At 41.9% G+C, this 20,137-nt stretch overlaps 3 protein-coding genes and 2 non-coding genes across 6 annotated transcripts; 4 read left to right on the forward strand and 1 right to left on the reverse strand.

The window, feature by feature from the left end:
- Positions 1-1,746: 1,746 nt before the first annotated feature.
- Positions 1,747-1,849, forward strand: LOC113462316. The gene has a single exon (XR_003384472.2). It is a non-coding gene; the product is annotated as a U6 spliceosomal RNA (small nuclear RNA).
- Positions 1,850-1,952: 103 nt separating this feature from the next.
- LOC103721184 (pentatricopeptide repeat-containing protein At2g15980-like) lies at positions 1,953-4,526 on the forward strand. Its single transcript, XM_039114667.1, has 2 exons — positions 1,953-1,990; positions 3,233-4,526. The coding sequence occupies exons 1-2, from the start codon at positions 1,953-1,955 to the stop codon at positions 4,524-4,526; spliced, it is 1,332 nt and encodes a 443-aa protein (XP_038970595.1).
- LOC120104151 lies at positions 2,818-2,920 on the forward strand. Its single transcript, XR_005506603.1, has one exon. It is a non-coding gene; the product is annotated as a U6 spliceosomal RNA (small nuclear RNA).
- A 2,322-nt stretch (positions 4,527-6,848) lies between the features above and the next one.
- On the reverse strand, positions 6,849-9,796 carry LOC103721169 (CASP-like protein 5C1). Of its 2 annotated transcripts, XM_008811249.3 has the most exons (4): positions 9,402-9,796; positions 7,704-7,836; positions 7,486-7,625; positions 6,849-7,392 (listed from the first exon to the last, which is right to left on the reverse strand). In XM_008811249.3, coding segments are annotated over exons 1-4 (405 nt in total). In that variant the 5' UTR covers positions 9,533-9,796; the 3' UTR covers positions 6,849-7,391. The 2 variants fall into 2 exon arrangements, with proteins under 2 accessions (XP_008809471.2, XP_008809470.2); XM_008811248.3 differs by having other exon boundaries at positions 6,849-7,625.
- Positions 9,797-16,060: 6,264 nt separating this feature from the next.
- LOC103721170 (pentatricopeptide repeat-containing protein At4g14050, mitochondrial-like) lies at positions 16,061-18,748 on the forward strand. The gene has a single exon (XM_008811250.4). It carries the CDS (start codon positions 16,300-16,302, stop codon positions 18,373-18,375), a length of 2,076 nt encoding a protein of 691 aa, XP_008809472.2. The 5' UTR covers positions 16,061-16,299; the 3' UTR covers positions 18,376-18,748.
- Positions 18,749-20,137: the final 1,389 nt, after the last annotated feature.

Here is a 20,137-nt window from a genome sequence, read left to right on the forward strand (position 1 = left end):
CTTGTGGATTTAACAAACTTCTCTGAAACTTTTGGCAACCAACAGAGACAGGTTGATCCCAACAGAACTTCCAAAATATGTATTGCATATCATAGTTCTATTACTGGCTTCGTTTCTAGCATTTTGAAAATCTTTTAGCATTTTTGAAGATTCGGACTATCAAGATACAAACCGATGATCTCCTCTAATTAAAGGAAAACTACTAACATGGCTACCTAAGTTCTCGTTTGTTTGGATCCAAGCCAATTAGAGAATTGAATTCAAATCCAATAAAGCTCGAAGCAATGTTCTATGACCCAATTAAAAAAGTTCAGATATTCAAACTGAAGTCACAAGATTTAGATTTAATGCCCCCTTAGTTGCCCATAACTGGACATCCGAACTCAAATTGCGTCCATTTTGACCAGAAGTGGAGCTGATCTCACTAGAGTCCATTTTAGTGAAAAATGGCGCAAAATGGCTTCAACCCAGGGAAAGCGGTCTCACGCTCAACCTCTTTACTCCAAACAAAACCATTCTTAACCTAAAATTGTCCAAAATTCAACCTCAATAATATACAAACTCATTACTCAAATGGACCCAATCAATTTACACCTCGCCCGATCTAATTTTTGGCTACCAGACCTAGACCCAAGCCAACTAGATAGAATTGCATCTCTTGGCTATCCTTTGTACTCCGATATTCCTAGTGGCCTTGATGATGGATAGATGCTGTTCTTGGGCATCATCATCTTTGCTAATGCACTCACTCACTAGATGGTTTCTAAAAAGGATTAGTTTTCCTTGCGGGGAACAACCCCAGGGGATGGTGGAGAACAAAATTCTCTGCATCTTGGCATCAACTGTGTGCTCTGAAGAGCATACCGATACAGTAAACTTGGGCCTCCCAAAAGAATACCAACAAACCAACATTCATCTTTATCTGGGTTCCTTCACTAGGCGAGGCCACTAGCCAAGTACATTAAACTTTTCAGGTGGCTTAGGTGACCTGAGAAAAGAAAAAGTACATTAAACAGTGTGTGTGTTTTTTTTTTAAAAAAAAATAGATACTTAAGAGCTCCAACAATTTGAATTATGTGTCTAAATCTTAAAAAACAAGTACAAAGAATTGGCCACAGGTTGTGTTTAAGCAGTGCAATATTACCAGTTGAAATATATGGTTAATATATGGTAGGTCATAATTAGGACAGCAAATCCTTTCATATATTTGAAGGGAGCAAGAACTGGTATACCGTGTGAGAATTTTGTTAAGATCATCAAATACAAGTAAAACAAAATCATTACATAATTTAAACTTTAAAATTTCGTCCACAAATTCAGTGTTCAATACAAAACAACCAATCTAACTATGCCAAATCGCCAATAGAATCTCAATAGCCAATAAAGAGTATAGTTTCGCTTCGAAATTAGAATTTTTTGTTTTCCCTCTTTCCAAATCTTTTACCAAATTGCTGTAGTTAAAATATCCGAGCCTCTCCGAAAACTCTTCTTGATTCTTTCATCTCTACATAAACCACAAAAAAAAAAAGATGCACTTCCTTTCCATTTAAACTTCCATCTAATCCTCAGTCTAAGTAATTTTCGTACCTTTTTTCAATATTCTGAACTAGATAGACATTTGGACATATGCAAACTGAAATCAATCTGTGTCTCAGCTAAAGAGATAATATATTAAAGAATAGTCCCACATCGGTCGATGTTAGAAATAACCAACTATATATAATAGTTTTCATTATACTATATGGTGTCTCTTCGGAGACATCCGATAAAATTGGAACGATACAGAGAAGATTAGCATGGCCCCTGCGCAAGGATGACACGCATAAATCGAGAAATGGTCCAAATTTTTTTTTCCCTTCTTTCTATCACACATCTTGTATACGATAAATATATGGTAGGTCATAATTAGGACAACAAATCCTATCATATATTTGAAGGGAGCCAGAAATGGAATGCGGTGTGAGAATTTTGCTGAGATAATCAAATACAGGTAAAACAAAATCATTACATTATTTAAACTTTAAAATTTCATCCATGAATTCAGTCTTCGCTGCAAACAACCAATCTAACTATGCTAATAGAATCTCTAGCCAATAGAGCTTTCTAAATCTTTTGCCAAATTGTTGTAGTTAAAATATCCGAGCCTCTTATGAGCCTCTTTTTGATTCTTTCAGTTCCACGTAAACTACAAAAAAAAAAAAAAAGATGCCCTTCCTTTCCATTTAGCCTTCCATCTAATCCTCACTAAGTAGTTTCCCTACTTTTTGAGTATAAAAACATGAGATACACTAACAATAACATGAGATACATCTTCTATCAATCTTTTATTTTTCACCATGTCCTTAGTATATTTGTTTTTACTAAAATTCAATTTTCCATTGCAAGCCTATCTTTTATCTCATCTATCATGAATGTGGAACCAAAACCCTTCTCATCCCCTTCTAAACCCTTCCTCTCTTCCATGGGAACAAGGATACTCTCTCTCTTTATTTATATATATATATATATATATATATATATATATATATATATATATGCGCAATATCTTATAAATTTATTATATATTATTTTTTTCTCCAATAACTAATAGAAGATGGATCATGCATTTTATTTAAAGTAATAATTAAGCACTAGCTTAGATACTATTTTCTTGCAAGATGGTATTTTCAATATTATGAACCAACTAGAAATTTGGGCATATTCAAACTGAAATCAACCTCTATTTATCTAAAGAGATAATATATAAGGAATAGTCCCACATCGGCTGATGTTAGTAATAACCAACTGTATATAATAGTTTTCATTTCATGACATGGTGTCTCTTCGGAGACATCCGATAAAATTGGAACGATACAGAGAAGATTAGCATGGCCCCTGCGCAAGGATGACACGCATAAATCGAGAAATGGTCCAAATTTTTTTTTCCTTATTTTCCATTTTGCACCCTCTAATATAGTCCTCCAGTTTCCATCACCCATTCCATAGTGGTACAATCTCCGGTGGGATGGCCATCCAAGGAGGAAGAACCAGAACCCTCCTCCTCCCTCTCTCCATCCCAAACGCCACCAAAACCTTCCCCCTTTCCTCATCATCACATCCATCCATCACTCCGTCAGCGTCCCCTCCACCACCATCCGACGGAGAGGATGAAACGATAATCCCCACGGCGGTCTCTATCCTAAGGGAGCAGCGATCCAAGAGCCGGTGGAGCTTCCTTAAATCCGTGTACCAGGCCGCCGAGATCCTCCGCCGCCCAGGCCGCCGAGATCCTCCGCCGCGTCCGCAACCGCCCCCACCTCGCCCTCCGATTTTTCCTTTGGACCCAGCGCCATTTTCTCTGCCGCCACGACCTCCACTCCCTCGCCGCCGCCGCCCACGTCCTCGCCCGCGGCCGCCTCCGCCCCGCCGCCCTCTCCCTCCTCCAGTCCGCCATCCGCTCCCATGACCCCTCCTCCGCGGCCGCAGGCGGCGCCGACACCGGCCGGCCGCCGGAGATCTTCGAAGCGCTAGCGAAAACTTACCGGGCCTTCGACTCCACCCCCTTCGTGTTCGACCTTTTGATCCGAGCCTACCTCCAGGCCAAGAGGCTCGACCGGGCGGTCCAGATCGTCCGGATTCTCCGATCCCGCGGGATCCAACCGGAGATCGGCACCTCCAACTCGCTGATCCGATCGGTATCTCGGGCGCGGGCATCGGATGCGGGATTTGAGATCTACGAAGAAATCTTCAAACCCAAGGATGGCAATGGAGTTGCGGTTACGATCAGGGTTTCTCCCAAAGTTCAGACTTTCAACACCCTTCTTCTCGCGCTCTACCGAGAAGGGAAGTTGGAGAGATCGGAAGAGATCCGAAAAGAGATGGAGATGTTCAAATGCGAGCCAAATGTTTTCACTTATAGCATTCTAATGGCGGGGTTCTGCGACGAGGGAAGGATCGAAGAAGCGAGGAAATTGTGGGAAGAAATGGCGGCAAAAGGAATCAAACCCGACATCATGGCCTTCAACACTTTGATCAGTGGTTACTGTGAGGCGGGAGAGACGGAGAGAGCTGAAGAGCTCTTCCGAGACATGGTTCTGAGAGAGATCGAACCGTCCGGGAACACCTACGAGCCTCTGATCAAGGGTCACTGCTACGCCGGCGAGGTTGATTCGGCTCTCCTTTTGTACAAAGATATGAAGAGGCGGGGCTTCGGAATAGGGGTCTCGGCTGTAGATGAGTTGCTCGGCGTAATGTGTGAGAAGGGGAGGGCGGTGGAAGGCCTGGGGATTTTGAGGAACGAGATGAGGAGGGAGGAGCTTCGTCCGAGCCGGAAGCGCTACGAATCGTTGATTAGAGGATTCTGTGAAGAAGGGGACATGGACGAGGTACTGAAGCTTCAGGCTGAGATGGCCGGGAAAGTGTTCGAGGTTGATTTGAAGGTTTATACTGCCTTTATCCAGGGGTATGGGAAGCAAGGGGATGTTGAAAAGGTAATGAGATTGAAGGATGAGATGTTTGAGATGGGTTTACATTTGAAAAAAGATTAGGCTAACTGCAAACATTATGGAATTCCTTTTGTCCATCCTTCAATGTGCATGTGATGGAATTCCACAAACTTTTTTAATAGCAAAGCCTGCTGTTAGATGTGATGGAATTCCACAAGTTTTCTTGATTGTTAAGGAGAATTTTTCACAACTATTCAATAACAAAGCCTGCTGTTAGATGGGAAGCAATATTGGAGTAGATGAGAAAGTATAGGAGGGAGACAGCATTTCCCACTGAATGTGGATTATGGGCAAGCTTTTCAGATAACTGTTACACTAGCAAATGCAACTTCTTGTTCAGAGAAACAGTATAGCCTAAAGAAGGATGGCAGATGTTGGAGTATCAAGTGGAAGCAGGTTGTAAACTGATTTGCAGAGAATCAGCATGTATGCAGGACCGAATCGATGATCTCCCTATAAATTGATCTAGCAAACAAGTTATTGTTAATCGAAGTCGTGACGGGGGCTGAGATTTAGGTTTAGAGTGGTAATGAAACTTTTGTGGGGTTTGCCTTTGTTCTGGGTTTGTGGAATGCTAAAGAGAATTCTTTCTTCGGAGTTCGGTTGGCTATTATTGATTGTGGCACCCGGAAGATCAATATCAGGTGGGAAATTGTTGGATTTAATAAAGAAATGTTGTAGTGATCGCATGTTTGACAAAGGAATAAAGATCTCATAGATTATCTTACATGTTGAAAGCCTGAGTCAGTTTAAGATCTGCCACCAACAAAAATTGGAATCTTGACTTGACCATTTTGTCCAATGATCTCATTTTTAATTCTCAAGTTTTGGTCAAAAATATGTGGTCGCATAGGAAGCCTCAATAAAATTGTTAGGTACCACTCGGGTTAGGCTCTGCTTTTATGTAGGAGCATTAAGATAGCTGACATGGATCACTCATCTAAGAATAACATTTTTAAGCCACCTTTGCATTTTTCACATATTTCTTGTAAGTGGCCATATTGATATTTTTTTATTGTAATGTGTCCACACAAATATTGTTTGTATGAATGAATGCAGATATGCGACATTATATATGATAAGCAATTATTAATTTCTATTACAAACAAATGATAACAAATCTAGACACTCCATTTTGAACTGAATGACTCCGGATTAGTCTCCATCCCTCTCTCAAAAACAAAATTTGTTATTAATACACACTCACACATTATATGTGATTTTGCATACCATTATTTCCTTTTTGTTTTGGAACATATTGCAAATCATTATAATGGAGCATTTTCTTATAAAATGATAATATCATTTGCTCTAGTTAGCTACCTAGTCCTATGACTAGGCTGTTGATCAATTAGATATGTTTGTTCAGGCTTCTTAAAATGTTGGAGGAGACTAAATAACATTAAGATTATATATATTTATATATATTTGCTAAGTTATTGCATGTATCTTTAATATATTTTATGTCGCATGAACTAATTCTTGACAATTCTAGCATACAGTTTGATTGTTGTTAAAGTTGATAAAATCGAACAGGGAATAGTCAAGAAAAAATGAATTTAGTAAAATATTTGTTAGGATATGATGTAATGATGGAGAGAATAGTCAAGAAAAAATCATGGAGTGTCCTGCTCTCAAAATTTCAAGGATTATGATTTCTTCCTCACAATTGATATCTAAGGATTATATAATCCTTCTCCTTCCCAAATCATCCATCATTGAGAGAATAATACTCAAGGATAATGGATACAAAGCATCCAAATAGCATCGAGCAATGCTACGAGGCACATGGCAATACCTAATTAGTCTGGTTTTCAAGAGTTAGTATGATATACTGGGATTAGTTCATGAAGCAAGCATCACACTGGCACCGAATCGAGAGGAGAATTAAACCTTTCATGTTGTCAATAGGCACAGCAGAATTTTCCATTCTCATTCCTTCTGATTCTTCTGACTGCTTGCTTAAGTTATCCATGGGATTAATCAAATACAAGTGACACAAAGATATGGGGGTTCCCTGCCTGTGCATTTCTTCTTCTCATTCCACCATCTGTCCATCTTATGCATGCCACCGAATTCTGAACCGAGCCATGAGTCTACTCAAAAAGCACAGATTATACTGAGAATGAACAGCAGTTCTTTCATCCATGGATGCAATATTACCTTTCAAATACAAACCCATATCTGCTCAAACTAGAAGTCGCAGATACAATACAGCTTGGGAAGTGCCAATCCCCTCAAATGGAACTCTTAGAATTTGACCAATAAGATATTTTGCATTTCTTGTGGATTTAACAAACTTCTCTGAAACTTTTGGCAACCAACAGAGACAGGTTGATCCCAACAGAACTTCCAAAATATGTATTGCATATCATAGTTCTATTATTCGCTTCAGTTAACTGGATAGGAATCTAAATAAATCATGGTTAGAAATACTGAAAGCAACACTAATATAAGTCGATCTAACCACGGTTATTTGACCAGAGTACAAAGATTTTCTTGTTCATGGTGTATGTTCTGCAACCAATTATCATGATTTTGAGGTTCCTCTTGATCCTCTCGATTTGCTTACATATCTTATTTGCACTTCCAATCTCCACACCACAAGTATGTAGAGCTTCTAGCTGCATCACAGCTGAGCTAGTAATGCAGTTGGGAGTTATTTCTTCGTCTCCTTTTCAGCTTGCTTTTCTTCCTTCGTCGACAAGTTTGTTCCATGAGATGTTTTATGTGATTGAATGAATTGACAGAGAGACTTTGTTTAATTACAGTACAAACAAGCAGCAAGCGCTTCATGATTCTTCTTCAGAACAATGAAGAGAATTCCAAAGGCTCATCCACAGCGCCGCCATATACAAAATTAATGTCTTGAAGCTGAATGGTGTTTGAGAAGATTATTATCCAAGTTCTACAAAAAGTGAATGAAAAAAGCCTGATCAAGAACAATCACCAGGAAGCCACAAGCCATAGGTTGAGAAGAGAAGAGGCAGCAGTTAGGAACCAGGATAAGAAAGCCATTGCTGCAGATAGCTGGTATCTGCCACAAATCTTGGTAGGGCAGTAGGGCCCATCAATGTGGATGAGAAGATCTATAACACTGGCACTTGCACAAGCTGCTGCGAGTGATAGCACTGATAAGACCTGTCAAAATTCACAGGATTGCATGGATGAAGTATGCAAAATGGATTCTTTGAATTGATGGTAATATGGGATACATACCCAGTCTCCAATGACTACAATCACCATGACACGAGGAAGGCGAAGAGGGCATCCAGCAAAAAGAGAATATATGTCTACCATTGCCAGTGTGCAGCTCCAGGGAATAACCAAGCCCATGATTGTGACTAGAAAGCTGTCAGCAGCAATATATATAATTGAGTTTACAACTATATTGCACTAATTAGATTTGAAGAAAAGAATGCTTCGCTTCACAGAGTTGAAGTTTAATTTTAGAAATCAACTCAAATGCACGAGATCTATGTCATTTTCTGTAACATTAAATAGCATACCTATAAAGCACAGCTTGTGTGGGACATTCTTGTCATACTGTGCACTTACAAATACCCCTAAATAAGGACAAGTTGTTTGTAATGCTCACAAATCCAAGCTCATGAAGTTCACTTATATTGTTAGGTCTCTAGAACTGAAATATAGAAAAACTGAAGGACCTTCTGAATATTGTCATACGATGTTTGCAGCGTAGAAAAAGAGAGCATAGTGAGAAATTAAATAGGAATTATGATATCAGACTGTTCAAGTTGGTGATGAATGAAATACCATATGTTGAAAGGTCAAATTCATACTACATCAAAAAAAAATTTCTGCACCTGATTAGCCTTAAATTTTTGGGCTTATGAGAAGATAGTGAGCTGGGACACAGGTGGAAGGAATGGTGAGAATACTTAGTAAAATAAATCCAGAATAGAGTCAATGAAAAGGGTGGCTTGTTCACTGGTTGGTCTGTTATTTCACAGTAGGTGCTTGTATCTTCCTCTTTTCAATCATGGAATGTAGGCCTATTTTTACTCCCTTTCCATGCCAATTGATGAGTTCACAGAGATCAAAGGCTGGATGAAGCCAACTGGACCTTGCGAAGCAGTTTGGCATCTCTCTTCTCAGTGCTTGAATTGGGGAGAGGTTTCAAGCCACCGAAACGAGGAACTTCTACAAACATATAAAAGCAATAAAAACTAATTGTAGACTTGAAAACAGAAAGAATAGCAAAGAATGCATCTTAGTCAGAATTCTTCCTTTTTTTAATGGAAATTAATAAGAATTCTTAATTTGGCAAATGTTTTACCTCTGAAAGTCAATTCTATGGAAGCCTTAATATCGAACGACTACAAACCACTTTAGGTCAATTTTAGCCAACTCGGTATAAAACTAGAGGTTTTAGGTGTTTCTGATGCACATATATTTTTCTTTTCTCTTCGATAGCAACAAAAACCTGGGGGAATTTTCTAAAAAGACAAAAAAAATCTGGTGGATCGGAGCAAAATCCAATAAAGAAGAACTTCCATAACCACATCTAGATTCAAAGATCACCTGAAACTTTTTTTCAGTGGAATTAATTCTAACAACAGATCAAATTCTAAGATTATGAAATTCTTACGAGACCTATCAAGCATCCAACAAACAGAAAAACATACTGATGCCTGAAGGGAGAAGTCAACTTTTCAGTTAGATTACACTCATAAGCTTCATCTCATAACCAGATACCAATCACTCATTACCAGAACCAGGACAAGCTATGACCTTTCCAATCCAAATTGTCCTGCGGCTTATGAATCAAATGCAATCTTTAACCGGTTTTGGAGCTAAAGTTGCGATTTTGATACACCAACATCAAAAAATTATTGCAGGAAAAGGATAGAAATGCTAAATTTGGATAAAAGAGAAGAGGAGACGGGGGGTCACCAGAAGGCTGTGTAGCTGTAGAACTCGACGCCGACGGACATAAAGAGGAGGGAGGCGGAGGAGAAGAAGGCCTGCCCCAGCCTGAGGGACAAGCTGGCGGTGGTGCCCACGGACCCCGGCGTCTCATCCATCGGACGGCCCACAGCTCGGCGGCACACGATAGGAGGGCAGGCGCCTATGATGGATGGCCCCGATTGCCTCCTGCCCGCCACTCGAGCTCATCTTAGACTCTCGCCGGCGGCACGGCCTCGCCTCTTCTTCCCATGAATTAAAACTATTGAAATAATACGAGGAGAGAGAGTAATTATAGAACTGAATTAACGAATACCGGCGCTTTCGATGGATGGCGGTGGAGATGGGGAAGGGGACTTGGTTTCTCTTTCTCCCTCTATAAACGTAAACGTGGCCGCTCTCTATACGCCTGTGCTACGGGATGGAGTGGACACCTGTTCCAAGAGACGACTCTACGGGATGTCGTTCCTTAGATCACGTTCGTCCAATCGATGAGATTTTTGGAGTCAGCTGTCGGCTGAACAGGGAAATTTGGTGTGCGGCTTCCTCTGGAAGTCCATCCGGTCTTCTGTTCTGCCGGAGCATTGTAAGCACCTGTTATTCCTGGGAGTTCCAAAAAATTGCGTAAATTTAGTTTTGGGCATTTTTTAGGGGGTGCAAATGGGTCGGGTTGATCCATGATCTGACCCAATCTAACCCGACTAAATCTAATCCGACCCATTTCAAAGGATCCGTGTGGCCGGATTAGGTTCTAAAATTGGACCCGTTCTATTTTTGGCCCCACGTCTGTGTTTCTGAACTTTAGCTTAACGCGATCCGATCCATTTGAAATTTGAATAATTTTGGATTTCCAATTCTACGACCCGCCCCCAACCCAAACTTGTAAAACTATTTGGGCCCGCGGACTGCAGGGGTTCAGTTTGACTAACAAGAGTCGGCAGAATTATTTTCCTATACTTTTGTGTCCCATATGACATAAGCTGATACTACCAGTGAAATTTGTTGATATCCCTTAGTTAGCCAACAGATTTTATATAACTGCCTTATATTCAACTCAAACACAAGCAACTAGGGTCCATATAGAACTATGACATGTATTTTCCATCAACACGACATCTGAATTAGATAATCTTGCTTTTTGACAAATTAAACCTATTGCATATGCATCCAATCACATTATTCCTGTTGCTAGCTGGCGAAGGGTCACTGTAGAGACGGCACCATTAGCTGAGATGATACGGACAACACGCGGTCCATGTTGTGAAAAAGATATTATTTTGGATGCTATATCCTGCATAAGAATGATGGAGTATTGGAATCATCATTTAGAATAAAAACATATGATCTCAATTAATTTTAAAGTCACCTTTTTAAAGTCACCTTTTTAAAGTCACCTAATGCAGTATGAGAATTTGATACAGATATAACTAAACAATAAATGTCAAACACCAAAACATGGAGAACAAAGTAACTTTACAAAAAGAGAAGCAATAAAACCTAATAATTTCATGCCATTACATGCCAACACCAGGTGTATTAATAATAAAATAATGATTATCAGCATGATAAGAAGTCTAGGAAAGCTAGAAGATGCAGTATGTCTGCATATTGTAGAGTTTTGCATCACCACATCCTGTACCACTCTGCACATATCCTCATTAGTCTTGTATACTGAAATCATTTTCCCTCTTTCCTAATTATAGCTAATAGATTGTAGAACAAATTAAGTTATTAAAATAAATCACGTAATTTTGGGTTGGGATCCGACCCAGATCCAAATTTTTTGGGTTGGGACTGGATTATAGATGGACCCAACCAACCCGAATGACACGTTGGGTCAGAAATTTTAGCAATGAATGCGACCTGACCTGAACCGATCTTCTATTGGATTGGGTTTGGGTCCAACTTTAGGACCCGAATATGGAACCCAGGTTGGGTCAGGGTCATTTATGGCCCAGTTTGACCTGACTCATTTGTACCCCTAGTATTTCTTGACTAGGAAAAACTTCACCGCACCGCTTACAACCCTTTGAGTTGTGATTGACGAGCAGGCACACGGAGATCACCTATCATTCATGAGATCTCATGTACCGCATCCCTCACAAGCGAGCAGTGAGTGCAGCACGGAATAGGGCTGTGTTAGGTAGCTACACTCTTCTATAAGATTTTCTTAGATTTGATTGTTTATGAGTTAAATAAATATAATTAAATAATTTAGTATTATATTTATTTATTTATTGGTAAAACTTTGTTAGAGTATATTTGGTTCGGAGGAGTTAGACTCTCGAATGGGAATGAGAATGGGTGACTCCCAATCCAGCCGTTTGGTTGGGACAAGTCCCATTCCTATTCCAATTCAGGAAGAAACAAGAATGCCTCAATGCTTCAAAACTCAATCTCTACTTTGTTTCCTAGTATTCAAATTTCATTCCGATCCTGATCCAAACATATTTGGAGATATGGCTATTCTAATTTCTATTCCAATCCATTTCAATTCTGATTCTAATTTTGATTCCAATCATGAACCAAATACACCCTTAATATTTTTATCATTTAAATAAAGTATAATTATTTGATGGAGGGAATATTGGTCATCCTGACCTCCGAGAGATCTGACCTCCTTGACCTTGGCATGGACCGACGTGCCATTATGCTCGAACCGGAATGAGAATAATGTCGAATATCACTACATGAACTGCAGTAATGGCATTAACGATGGTTGCACTAATATACGCACGATCAATGCGATTATCGTTGCATGATAATTGTGGGAAGTTGTTACCATGCCATTAGAGCACGATTAACCACTATGATGCAGTTACGATGCTTCCTAGTAAATCAGATAACAGTCACCATTCTCATCCTCTATACAGAGGGGTGATTGGGGAGCCAAGGGTAAGCAATCTCAGACTCCTCAGACAGTTACCGGCCTTAGTCCAGAATCTAACGGCAAAAAGTCGACCAACTCCCCACCAAGACCTCAATCTCAATTTTGCTCATGGAGAAAAGAAGAAAAACAACAAAAAGTGAAAATTTGAGCAGCCAAAAGCGAGAAACCTATAGGAGGAAAAGAATGCCGGAGAGAAATTGAAGAAGATGCCGAAAAGAGCGCAGGAGATGAAGAACTCCACTAGAGAAGCACCAAAGAGGGACTCAAGCTGCCAGAGGGATTTGTGAAAGAAGCAAAAAGTGAGAAAGAAAGGAAGGGGATAACCTTATATAGATGCACGAATGGCTCTGATGGGAGCGATGATTCGATTCCCCGAGTTGATTCAGTCATGTGTCAGCTTGGGATATGGCATAAGCTGCCCTTCCGGATCGTCGCATTAAAAGGCCTCGAAACAACCCCGACATAATGACGCTTCAAGACAGCCCCAATATGATGACGCTTCGAAAAGATCAATCGACACATTAATACCTCCATTTAGATGCTTCACCCTCGGTTAGGACGATGGTATAACTTCCATGAAGTGAGGTCAAGTTCAAACTCAGATGTGGAGGCAAGTGATGGAGGGAATATTAGTCATCCCGTCCTCGGGACGAATCTTCTTGCAATGACCTCGATATGGACCGATATGCCATTCTGCTTGGATCGACATGAGAATAATGCCAAATATTACTATGTGAGCTGCAATAATGGCATTAACGACTGTTGCACTAATATAGGCATCATCAATGCAATTATTGTTGCATGACAAACGTGGAAAGCCATTACCATGCTATTCGAGCATGATTAACCGTTATGATGCGATTACGATGCTTCTTGGTAAATCAGATAACAGACACAATTCTTATCCTATATATATAGGGGTGACCGGGGGGGGGAAGGTAAGCAATCTCGTACTCCTCTCAACAAATTTTACTCTCACTTCCACTATTATTCTAGATCTCTAACTTAAGTATCGAAGGATCTTCCGCCGAAAATCTTCCGGCAAGTGGACTTCTTTGAAGGTTTTTAAACCGATCTCGGATCACCTCAGTCTCATCCAATCTCAGTACACTACGGTTCCAATCTACCTCAGTACACTTCGGTTTCAATGCACCTCAGCACACCTCAGACAGTTACCGACCTCAATCTAGAATCTAGCAGCAACATTATTCATACTTTTTTTAAAAAATATATATATATATCTGTGAGAAATTTGGCACCATAGATTACAACAAGCGTGCTAAATTAGAAGGTAGATCGGATGAGATGGTTTGGATAAACTATTAGGATGAATAGGACCAATTAGCAACTATAAGTGGACTTAATTGAATTTAATTTTGACAAAGCATTAGGTGGATGTAGTTGTATCTTACCTACAGGAGGATTATAATCCACTTTCGATTGAGAGGAAATTTCAAGGTAGTAAAGATCAAATTAGGTTCCGAAAGTCAAATCCATGAGTAGGTATGGTCATGGTTGACCAATCCCAACCCGATGATGGAAAGGGTAGAATAAATAATATAATTCTGGCTTAACCTAATTTAAGCTGAACCGATCATCTTACCTTTTTGAACGCGGAGGAATATTGAATTGGCGCGGGAGGCCACGATGGTCGACGGTGACAAACGAACAACCTCCAAACCGAATCTCCAGGCCCAAGAATAGGCTACGTGGTGGCCCAACTTCCAGAACCAAAGTGGAACAAGAATATTCCATTGTACATGCACGACGTGAGCATGTCTTGCAACAAATATATATGTGTGTGTGTATATATATACATTTTTAATCACGACCATAGCTTTTGAGCGGGCCCCATTTGGAGGCGTGATTCGAGAGTGAGTGCACGAAGATTGAAGATCTCTATGGCGCACTTAATCACGTGTTCGAGATACATTTGGACGGACCGCGATTAATCAACCCAAACGCCTTTTTTTTATTTTCTTTTTAATTAGATTAAGGCGATTCGTGGAGTCTGAAAGATGGATGTCCCGGTGCCCACTTTCTACGGTCAGAGATGCCTAGAAGTATGCCATCCCAGAAACAACGGCCGTGATATCGCAACGCGTCCCGAATCTACCGTGCAGCCACAGTTTGCCATTTGGTCAACGTGTTCAGCTCTAATGGACCATAATAGATCAACGTGTCCATCCTCGAGTTTTCTCAATATCAACTTCGACGATTGCGTTCTACCGGGCGGTGCGAGGAGAGGTGCGGACTTTGTGGTTAAAGACCCGAACTCCAGGGTGATTGCTGCTAGGGGATGCTAGCTGTTTGACTCCTCCATGCCTGGGGCAAAGTTGAGAGCGGCATAATCTGGTTTGTGTTATGTGCGACATACTCTGTAGGCGAGGATGGTGATCTTAGAGGACGACTTTGCGACGATCATTGGATGGATTCAGCGGTCTTCAGGGGGATTGGCAATTACCATCCGTTGTTGAGAGATATCCGGGCCATGGTCCGAGATGGAATGGCCATTCAGGCGAAGCATACTTTCCGTGAAGCGAATGGGGCGGCTGATTGGGTGGCTTCATTTATTGCCAATCATTCTGGGGGACACCTATGGGTGGGTGAGGCGGAGTTGCCTGATGCTCTTTAAGATATATTGCTTTTTGATTTTTTTTTGGCCGTATTCATACTCGCGTAGTATAATTCTTCCGATTTAGCCCCAAAAAAAAAAAGAAAAAAGAGCCCAACCATCATGGGTAGGTCTTGAAATAGGCCCAACCCACTCGAGATTTATTGGGCTCTTGGTTTGGCCCAGGAGGATTGGGTCTCAGTTTGTAGCGCCCATATAAAGTTGGACTTAGTCCGAGCCCAACCTGAACCCTGAACTCATTAACCCCCACCTCCTCCCAATGCAGCCACCTGGTTCCTAAGCATCCATTCCATGCTCTCTCTCTCTCTCTCTCTCTCTCTCTCTCTCTCACATTCTCTCTCTCTCTCTCTCATATATATATATATATATATATATATATATATATATATATATATATATATTGAGCTCTTAGATTTGGTCCGAATTGATGGGGTTCAGGCCTAGCTCCGTAGTGTTTAGATCATGTTTAAATCTTGGCCTCAATATAAAGAACTGGACTCTTGCAAATTTGGCTAACCCACCATACCTAATTTTGAATCGGCCGAGATAATATTTTTCGGCTCATCAGGTCAGTCAAACCTAAGAAGAATGTCTATTTGTCCAGTTAATTTTGTTAGAGAACTCCGATTATTTATATAAAAATTATAGAGATGCAAAATATATGTTATCATATATTATTAATTGTAAATTTTAAATACAAAATAAATAATTGAAAATTATCGATCCTACTAGGTGTGGTGTTTGACATATCGGTTCCAACTAGTTACCAACTAATGGAAGTAACTTATTGGACAAGGTTTGAAATGCTCAATTCTTTTTGTACCCTCAAAATTGTTTACTAAAAATTCAGCTCTAAAATATTATTAATAGATTTTATGAAACCATGAGATTTATAAGTCTGTCTGACTACATATATTAGAATGGGTAACAAATCAAATTAATGGTCTGGACTGTATGAAGTTTAGGAAAATTAAATCCACATCCTAACATAATATAGATCGGATCCTATTGATAAACCCACATGTCAAGATCGGATCCGATAGGGATCGGGTCGGGTACGGGTCTGCGGGTTACAGCGACAGACCTATCTCCCCATCTCGGATCTCCGCACGTATCATCCCGCTTCTCTCCCTCGCTCGCCTGGGCCGCCGCCGCCGCCGCCGCCGCCATCTCTCTCTCTCTTGTGATCCCCCCTCCTTACCCGCTCTCTCTTTCGCTCCCTCGTCGCGGGCACTTCATCCACGGCCGCCGCGGCGCCGCCCTCTCTCTCGCAACCGCGGCGGCAGGAGATCTCTGTCCTTTCAAGTGTGGGAATATTCCCGAACTGCTTCCTTTCAAATCCTTTCAGAGGTGGACGTCACATGCCGCCGACGCTACCCATTAACCTCCCGCCTCATCTTAGCATCAACTTCCTCAGATCCTACTTGAGCGCCGGTCGGTTGGATCGTGCTCGCGAGCTGTTCGATAAAATTCCCCACCCAGATCTCCGCTCGTTAACAGTCCTAATCTCTGCTTACACGAAGCAAGGTCATCCCAAAGAGTCCATAAGTCTCTATTGGAAACTCCGCAGGGAGAAGGATCTCAAACCTGACAGGTTGGTTCTGCTCTCGGTTGCAAAGGCGTGCGGCCGTTCTTTGGATCTTGATAAAGCCAAAGGGATACATGAAGAAGCTATCAAGTTTGGGTTCGATTCCGACCTTCTACTGGGAAACGTACTGGTCGACACGTATGGGAAGTGTGGATTCAGCGAGGGGGCTAGAAGGGTGTTCGATGACTTACCCGAGAGGGATGTTGTATCTTGGACTTCGCTCGTAGCAGCTTATGTGAATTGTAGGCTACCAATAGAAGCACTGCAGTCTTTTCGTGATATGCTGTCATCTGGGACGAAGCCCAACTCAGTGACTTTGTCGACAGTTCTTCGTGTGTGCTCGGAATTGAAAGCTTTGAATCCTGGCAGAGAAATCCATTGTTTTGTGCTGAGAAATGGAATAGAAGAAGATGCATTTATTAGCAGCGGGCTAGCGGATGTGTATGCGAATTGCTCGAGCATTCGGCAAGCAAGGATTGTTTTTGATAGCATCCCACGAAAAGATATCGTGTCATGGATTGTGATTTTAACAGCATATTTCTCTGATGGAAACTCTGGAGAGGCTTTGAAGCTTTTCCAGCTGATGAAATCTGAAGGAGTTGCAATGAGTTCTGCTTCTTGGAATTGTATGATTAGTGGATTTGCACAAAATGGAAGAGCAGAACAGGCATTCGAAATGTTGGCTCAAATGCAGCGTTTAGGCTTCAAACCCAACAAAATTACAGCAGCAAGTATATTGCCAGCTTGTGCTGATCTTGAGAGTTTGAGGGGAGGTAGGGAGATACACGGTTACATTATCAGGCACAAGTTTGTGGACGACCTAGTGGTCATGACAGCTCTAGTTCTCATGTATGCCAAGTGTGGAGACTTGGATAAGTCCAGGGGTGTCTTCAGCCAAATGCCTAGAAAGGACACCGTTGCTTGGAACATAATGATATTGGCAAATTCCATGCATGGGTTTGGCAAGGAAGCATTGTCGCTGTTTCGCCGAATGGTAGACTCAGGGGTGAGGCCTAATTCAGTCACCTTCACAGTGGTTCTGTCTGGTTGCAGCCACTCGCGGCTTGTTGATGAGGGCCGTTCCATTTTCAACTCGATGAGCAAAGATCATGAGCTCAGACCTGATGCAGATCATCATGCATGTATGGTCGACATCCTATGCCGTGCCGGTCATCTCGAAGAGGCATACGAATTCATCCAAAGCATGCCGATGGAACCGATCGCCAGTGCATGGGGAGCACTGCTAGCTTCTTGTAAAGTATATAAGAATGTCGAGTTAGGAAAGATTGCAGCAGATCATTTGTTTGAAATTGAACCAGAAAACCCTGGGAACTATATCTTGCTATCGAACATGTTGGTCGCCGCCAAAATGTGGGATGAGGCTTCTAAGGTCAGGACTTTGATGAGAGATAGGATGAGGGGCAGGGGAATTGCAAAAGTACCTGGATGTAGTTGGATTCAAATAAAGAACAAGGTCTACACTTTTGTTAAAGGCGACGATAGAAATGCTCGGAGAGATGAGGTGTGTGGTTTTCTGAAAGAAATGGGGAAAAAGATGAAGCTTGAGGGATATCTTCCGGATACAGATTATGTTTTGCAAGATGTTGATAGAGAGGAAAAGGAAGATACTTTATGCAGCCACAGTGAGAAACTTGCTGTTGCATTTGGTGTTCTGAACTTGAATGGGGAATCAGTTATTCGAGTATTTAAGAACTTGAGGATTTGTGGGGACTGCCACAATGCTATCAAGTTCATGGCAAAGATTATTGGAGTGCAGATCATTGTAAGGGACAATGTGAGGTTTCATCATTTTAGAGATGGTTCTTGTTCATGTCGGGATCTATGGTGACTCATAACCAAGAATACATATTAAATTCAGACCAGCAAATTTCCATTGGACACTTACATAGTGTAAGAAAGCATTTGCCTATTGAAAAGAGATCAAGGAGACTTTGAGACGTGGCAGTGTCAATCATGATTGAATTCGTAACGGGAGAGAAATGAGACCCATCAAGTACACCATCGCTCGCAGTCTTCTCTAAAAGCCAACTGCACCACGAATTTATGATTAAGCATTTTATAATAGTTAATGTTCTCCCATTATCAATTCTAGTCCCTAATTTAAGCTTCCAAGAGAGAAGTCTAACAGGGTTTAGGGAACCAGGTGTTGTGCTGCCCTTTGTCCAGCATGAAAATAATATTCCCAACATTTGTTCATAAAAGCCTGATAATTTGCCAACGTTTGTTCATAAGAGCCTGCATCTATCATTGGCATCCTGGAGATCGGGGAGCAGGAAGGTACTTTGAGATATTTAGGGATCCTGGTTACAGATCGGTATCTACGCAGGGCTAATTGCACTCCTATGGAGCTGGGCATTAGATGTAGGCTAGAGAGTTGGCAAGCGGATGCTCTGTCTATGATGGATAGAGTCATACTGGTGCGGTTAGTCCTGAGCTCGATCCATATTTATCTGTTATCCTATACTTTAGTACCTCTCGCAGCATTACGGTGTATGGAGCGACAGTTCAGGATTTTCCTCTAGGGGGTGACATGGGGGCAGAAGCAGTGTTCATCTGCTAGCTTGGGATACCATCTGTCAGCCGACCAGCAGTGGAGGGCTGGGGATCCACTCTTTGATTGAGCGACGGGAGATCCTCACGACCAGGTTGGCGGCTAGGTTTTTTTCTGAAGCTAAGGAGTCTCTAGGCTGCTCTGATGAAGGCCATGGGGATCTGATCGACCCGGCTGTCTTTCGTGCTAGTCGTCACAGTTCCTTTATTTGGAGAGAAATTTGTGCCCGTGCCTCGACGGTCCTATCGAAAATTAGATGGGACATCGGGAACGGACGGGCTATCGGCATCTTGGAGGGCAACTTGCTCTCTAAGGTGCCACTACACGACTGGCCTACCCTGATCGACATTGGACGTCTGGAGGGGTGTAAAGTCTGCGATCTGTTTGCTCCTGGTGAGCGGGGATGGAACAAGGACCTCGTTCGACAGGCTTTTGGGGAGCGGCTGGCTGATCTCTATCGATTCTTGCTGGGGAGGCTACGGACAGGAGGATTTGGAGCATGACTAGGAGGTCAGAAGTGAAGGCCCGGGACTTACTCTGGGTGGTCAGGAGGTCTACGGCTAGGCAGATTGATGGGGACTGGATCTGGAGGCTTCGCATCCACCTACGAGTTGTCTTGTTTGTCTATAAGGTGGCATGGGGTTGCTTACCTACCAAAGGCATGCTGGCTCGGCGAGAGATTAGCTTTTCACTAGTGTGTGTGGACTACCTGGAGATGGAGGAGTCTATCTTCCATGTCCTCATAGGATGCCCGAGGGCCCCCAGATCTGGGGTGTGTGCCTTGAGTCCCCACAACCCTCGGTAGGGGTGGACGTCAACTGAGGACTTCCTGCACTTCCTGAAGATCTGCTCATGGAGGCCTGGCCTTGAGGAATCGGGAATTAGGGTTGCCTACTTAGCCTATTATTATTGGCTAGATAGGAATGCTCGGATATTCAAGGACAGCAGAGCGCATTCGAGGTTGGTGGCAAATAGGGCTCTTCTTCATCCGTCGAAGGTCATCTGCACCACTATGTCGTCGTCCCTCAGGATGGCCAGA

Source organism: Phoenix dactylifera, chromosome 16 (assembly GCF_009389715.1).
Source record: "Phoenix dactylifera cultivar Barhee BC4 chromosome 16, palm_55x_up_171113_PBpolish2nd_filt_p, whole genome shotgun sequence".
NCBI lineage: Eukaryota > Viridiplantae > Streptophyta > Magnoliopsida > Arecales > Arecaceae > Phoenix > Phoenix dactylifera.

Excerpts from the sequence above, each read along its gene's own strand:
- LOC103721184 (XM_039114667.1), top strand. The coding sequence starts at position 1,953 with ATGCGGTGTGAGAATTTTGCTGAGATAATCAAATACAG. Across the intron at positions 1,991-3,232 it reads GCTGAGATAATCAAATACAG|GCCGCCGAGATCCTCCGCCG; the intron begins GTAAAACAAAAT and ends TCCGTGTACCAG.
- LOC103721169 (XM_008811248.3), bottom strand. The coding sequence starts at position 9,532 with ATGGATGAGACGCCGGGGTCCGTGGGCACCACCGCCAGCTTGTCCCTC. Across the intron at positions 7,837-9,401 it reads TACAGCTACACAGCCTTCTG|CTTTCTAGTCACAATCATGG; the intron begins GTGACCCCCCGT and ends TGCTGCTGACAG. Across the intron at positions 7,626-7,703 it reads TTGTAGTCATTGGAGACTGG|GTCTTATCAGTGCTATCACT; the intron begins GTATGTATCCCA and ends GAATTTTGACAG.
- LOC103721170 (XM_008811250.4), top strand. The coding sequence starts at position 16,300 with ATGCCGCCGACGCTACCCATTAACCTCCCGCCTCATCTTAGCATCAAC.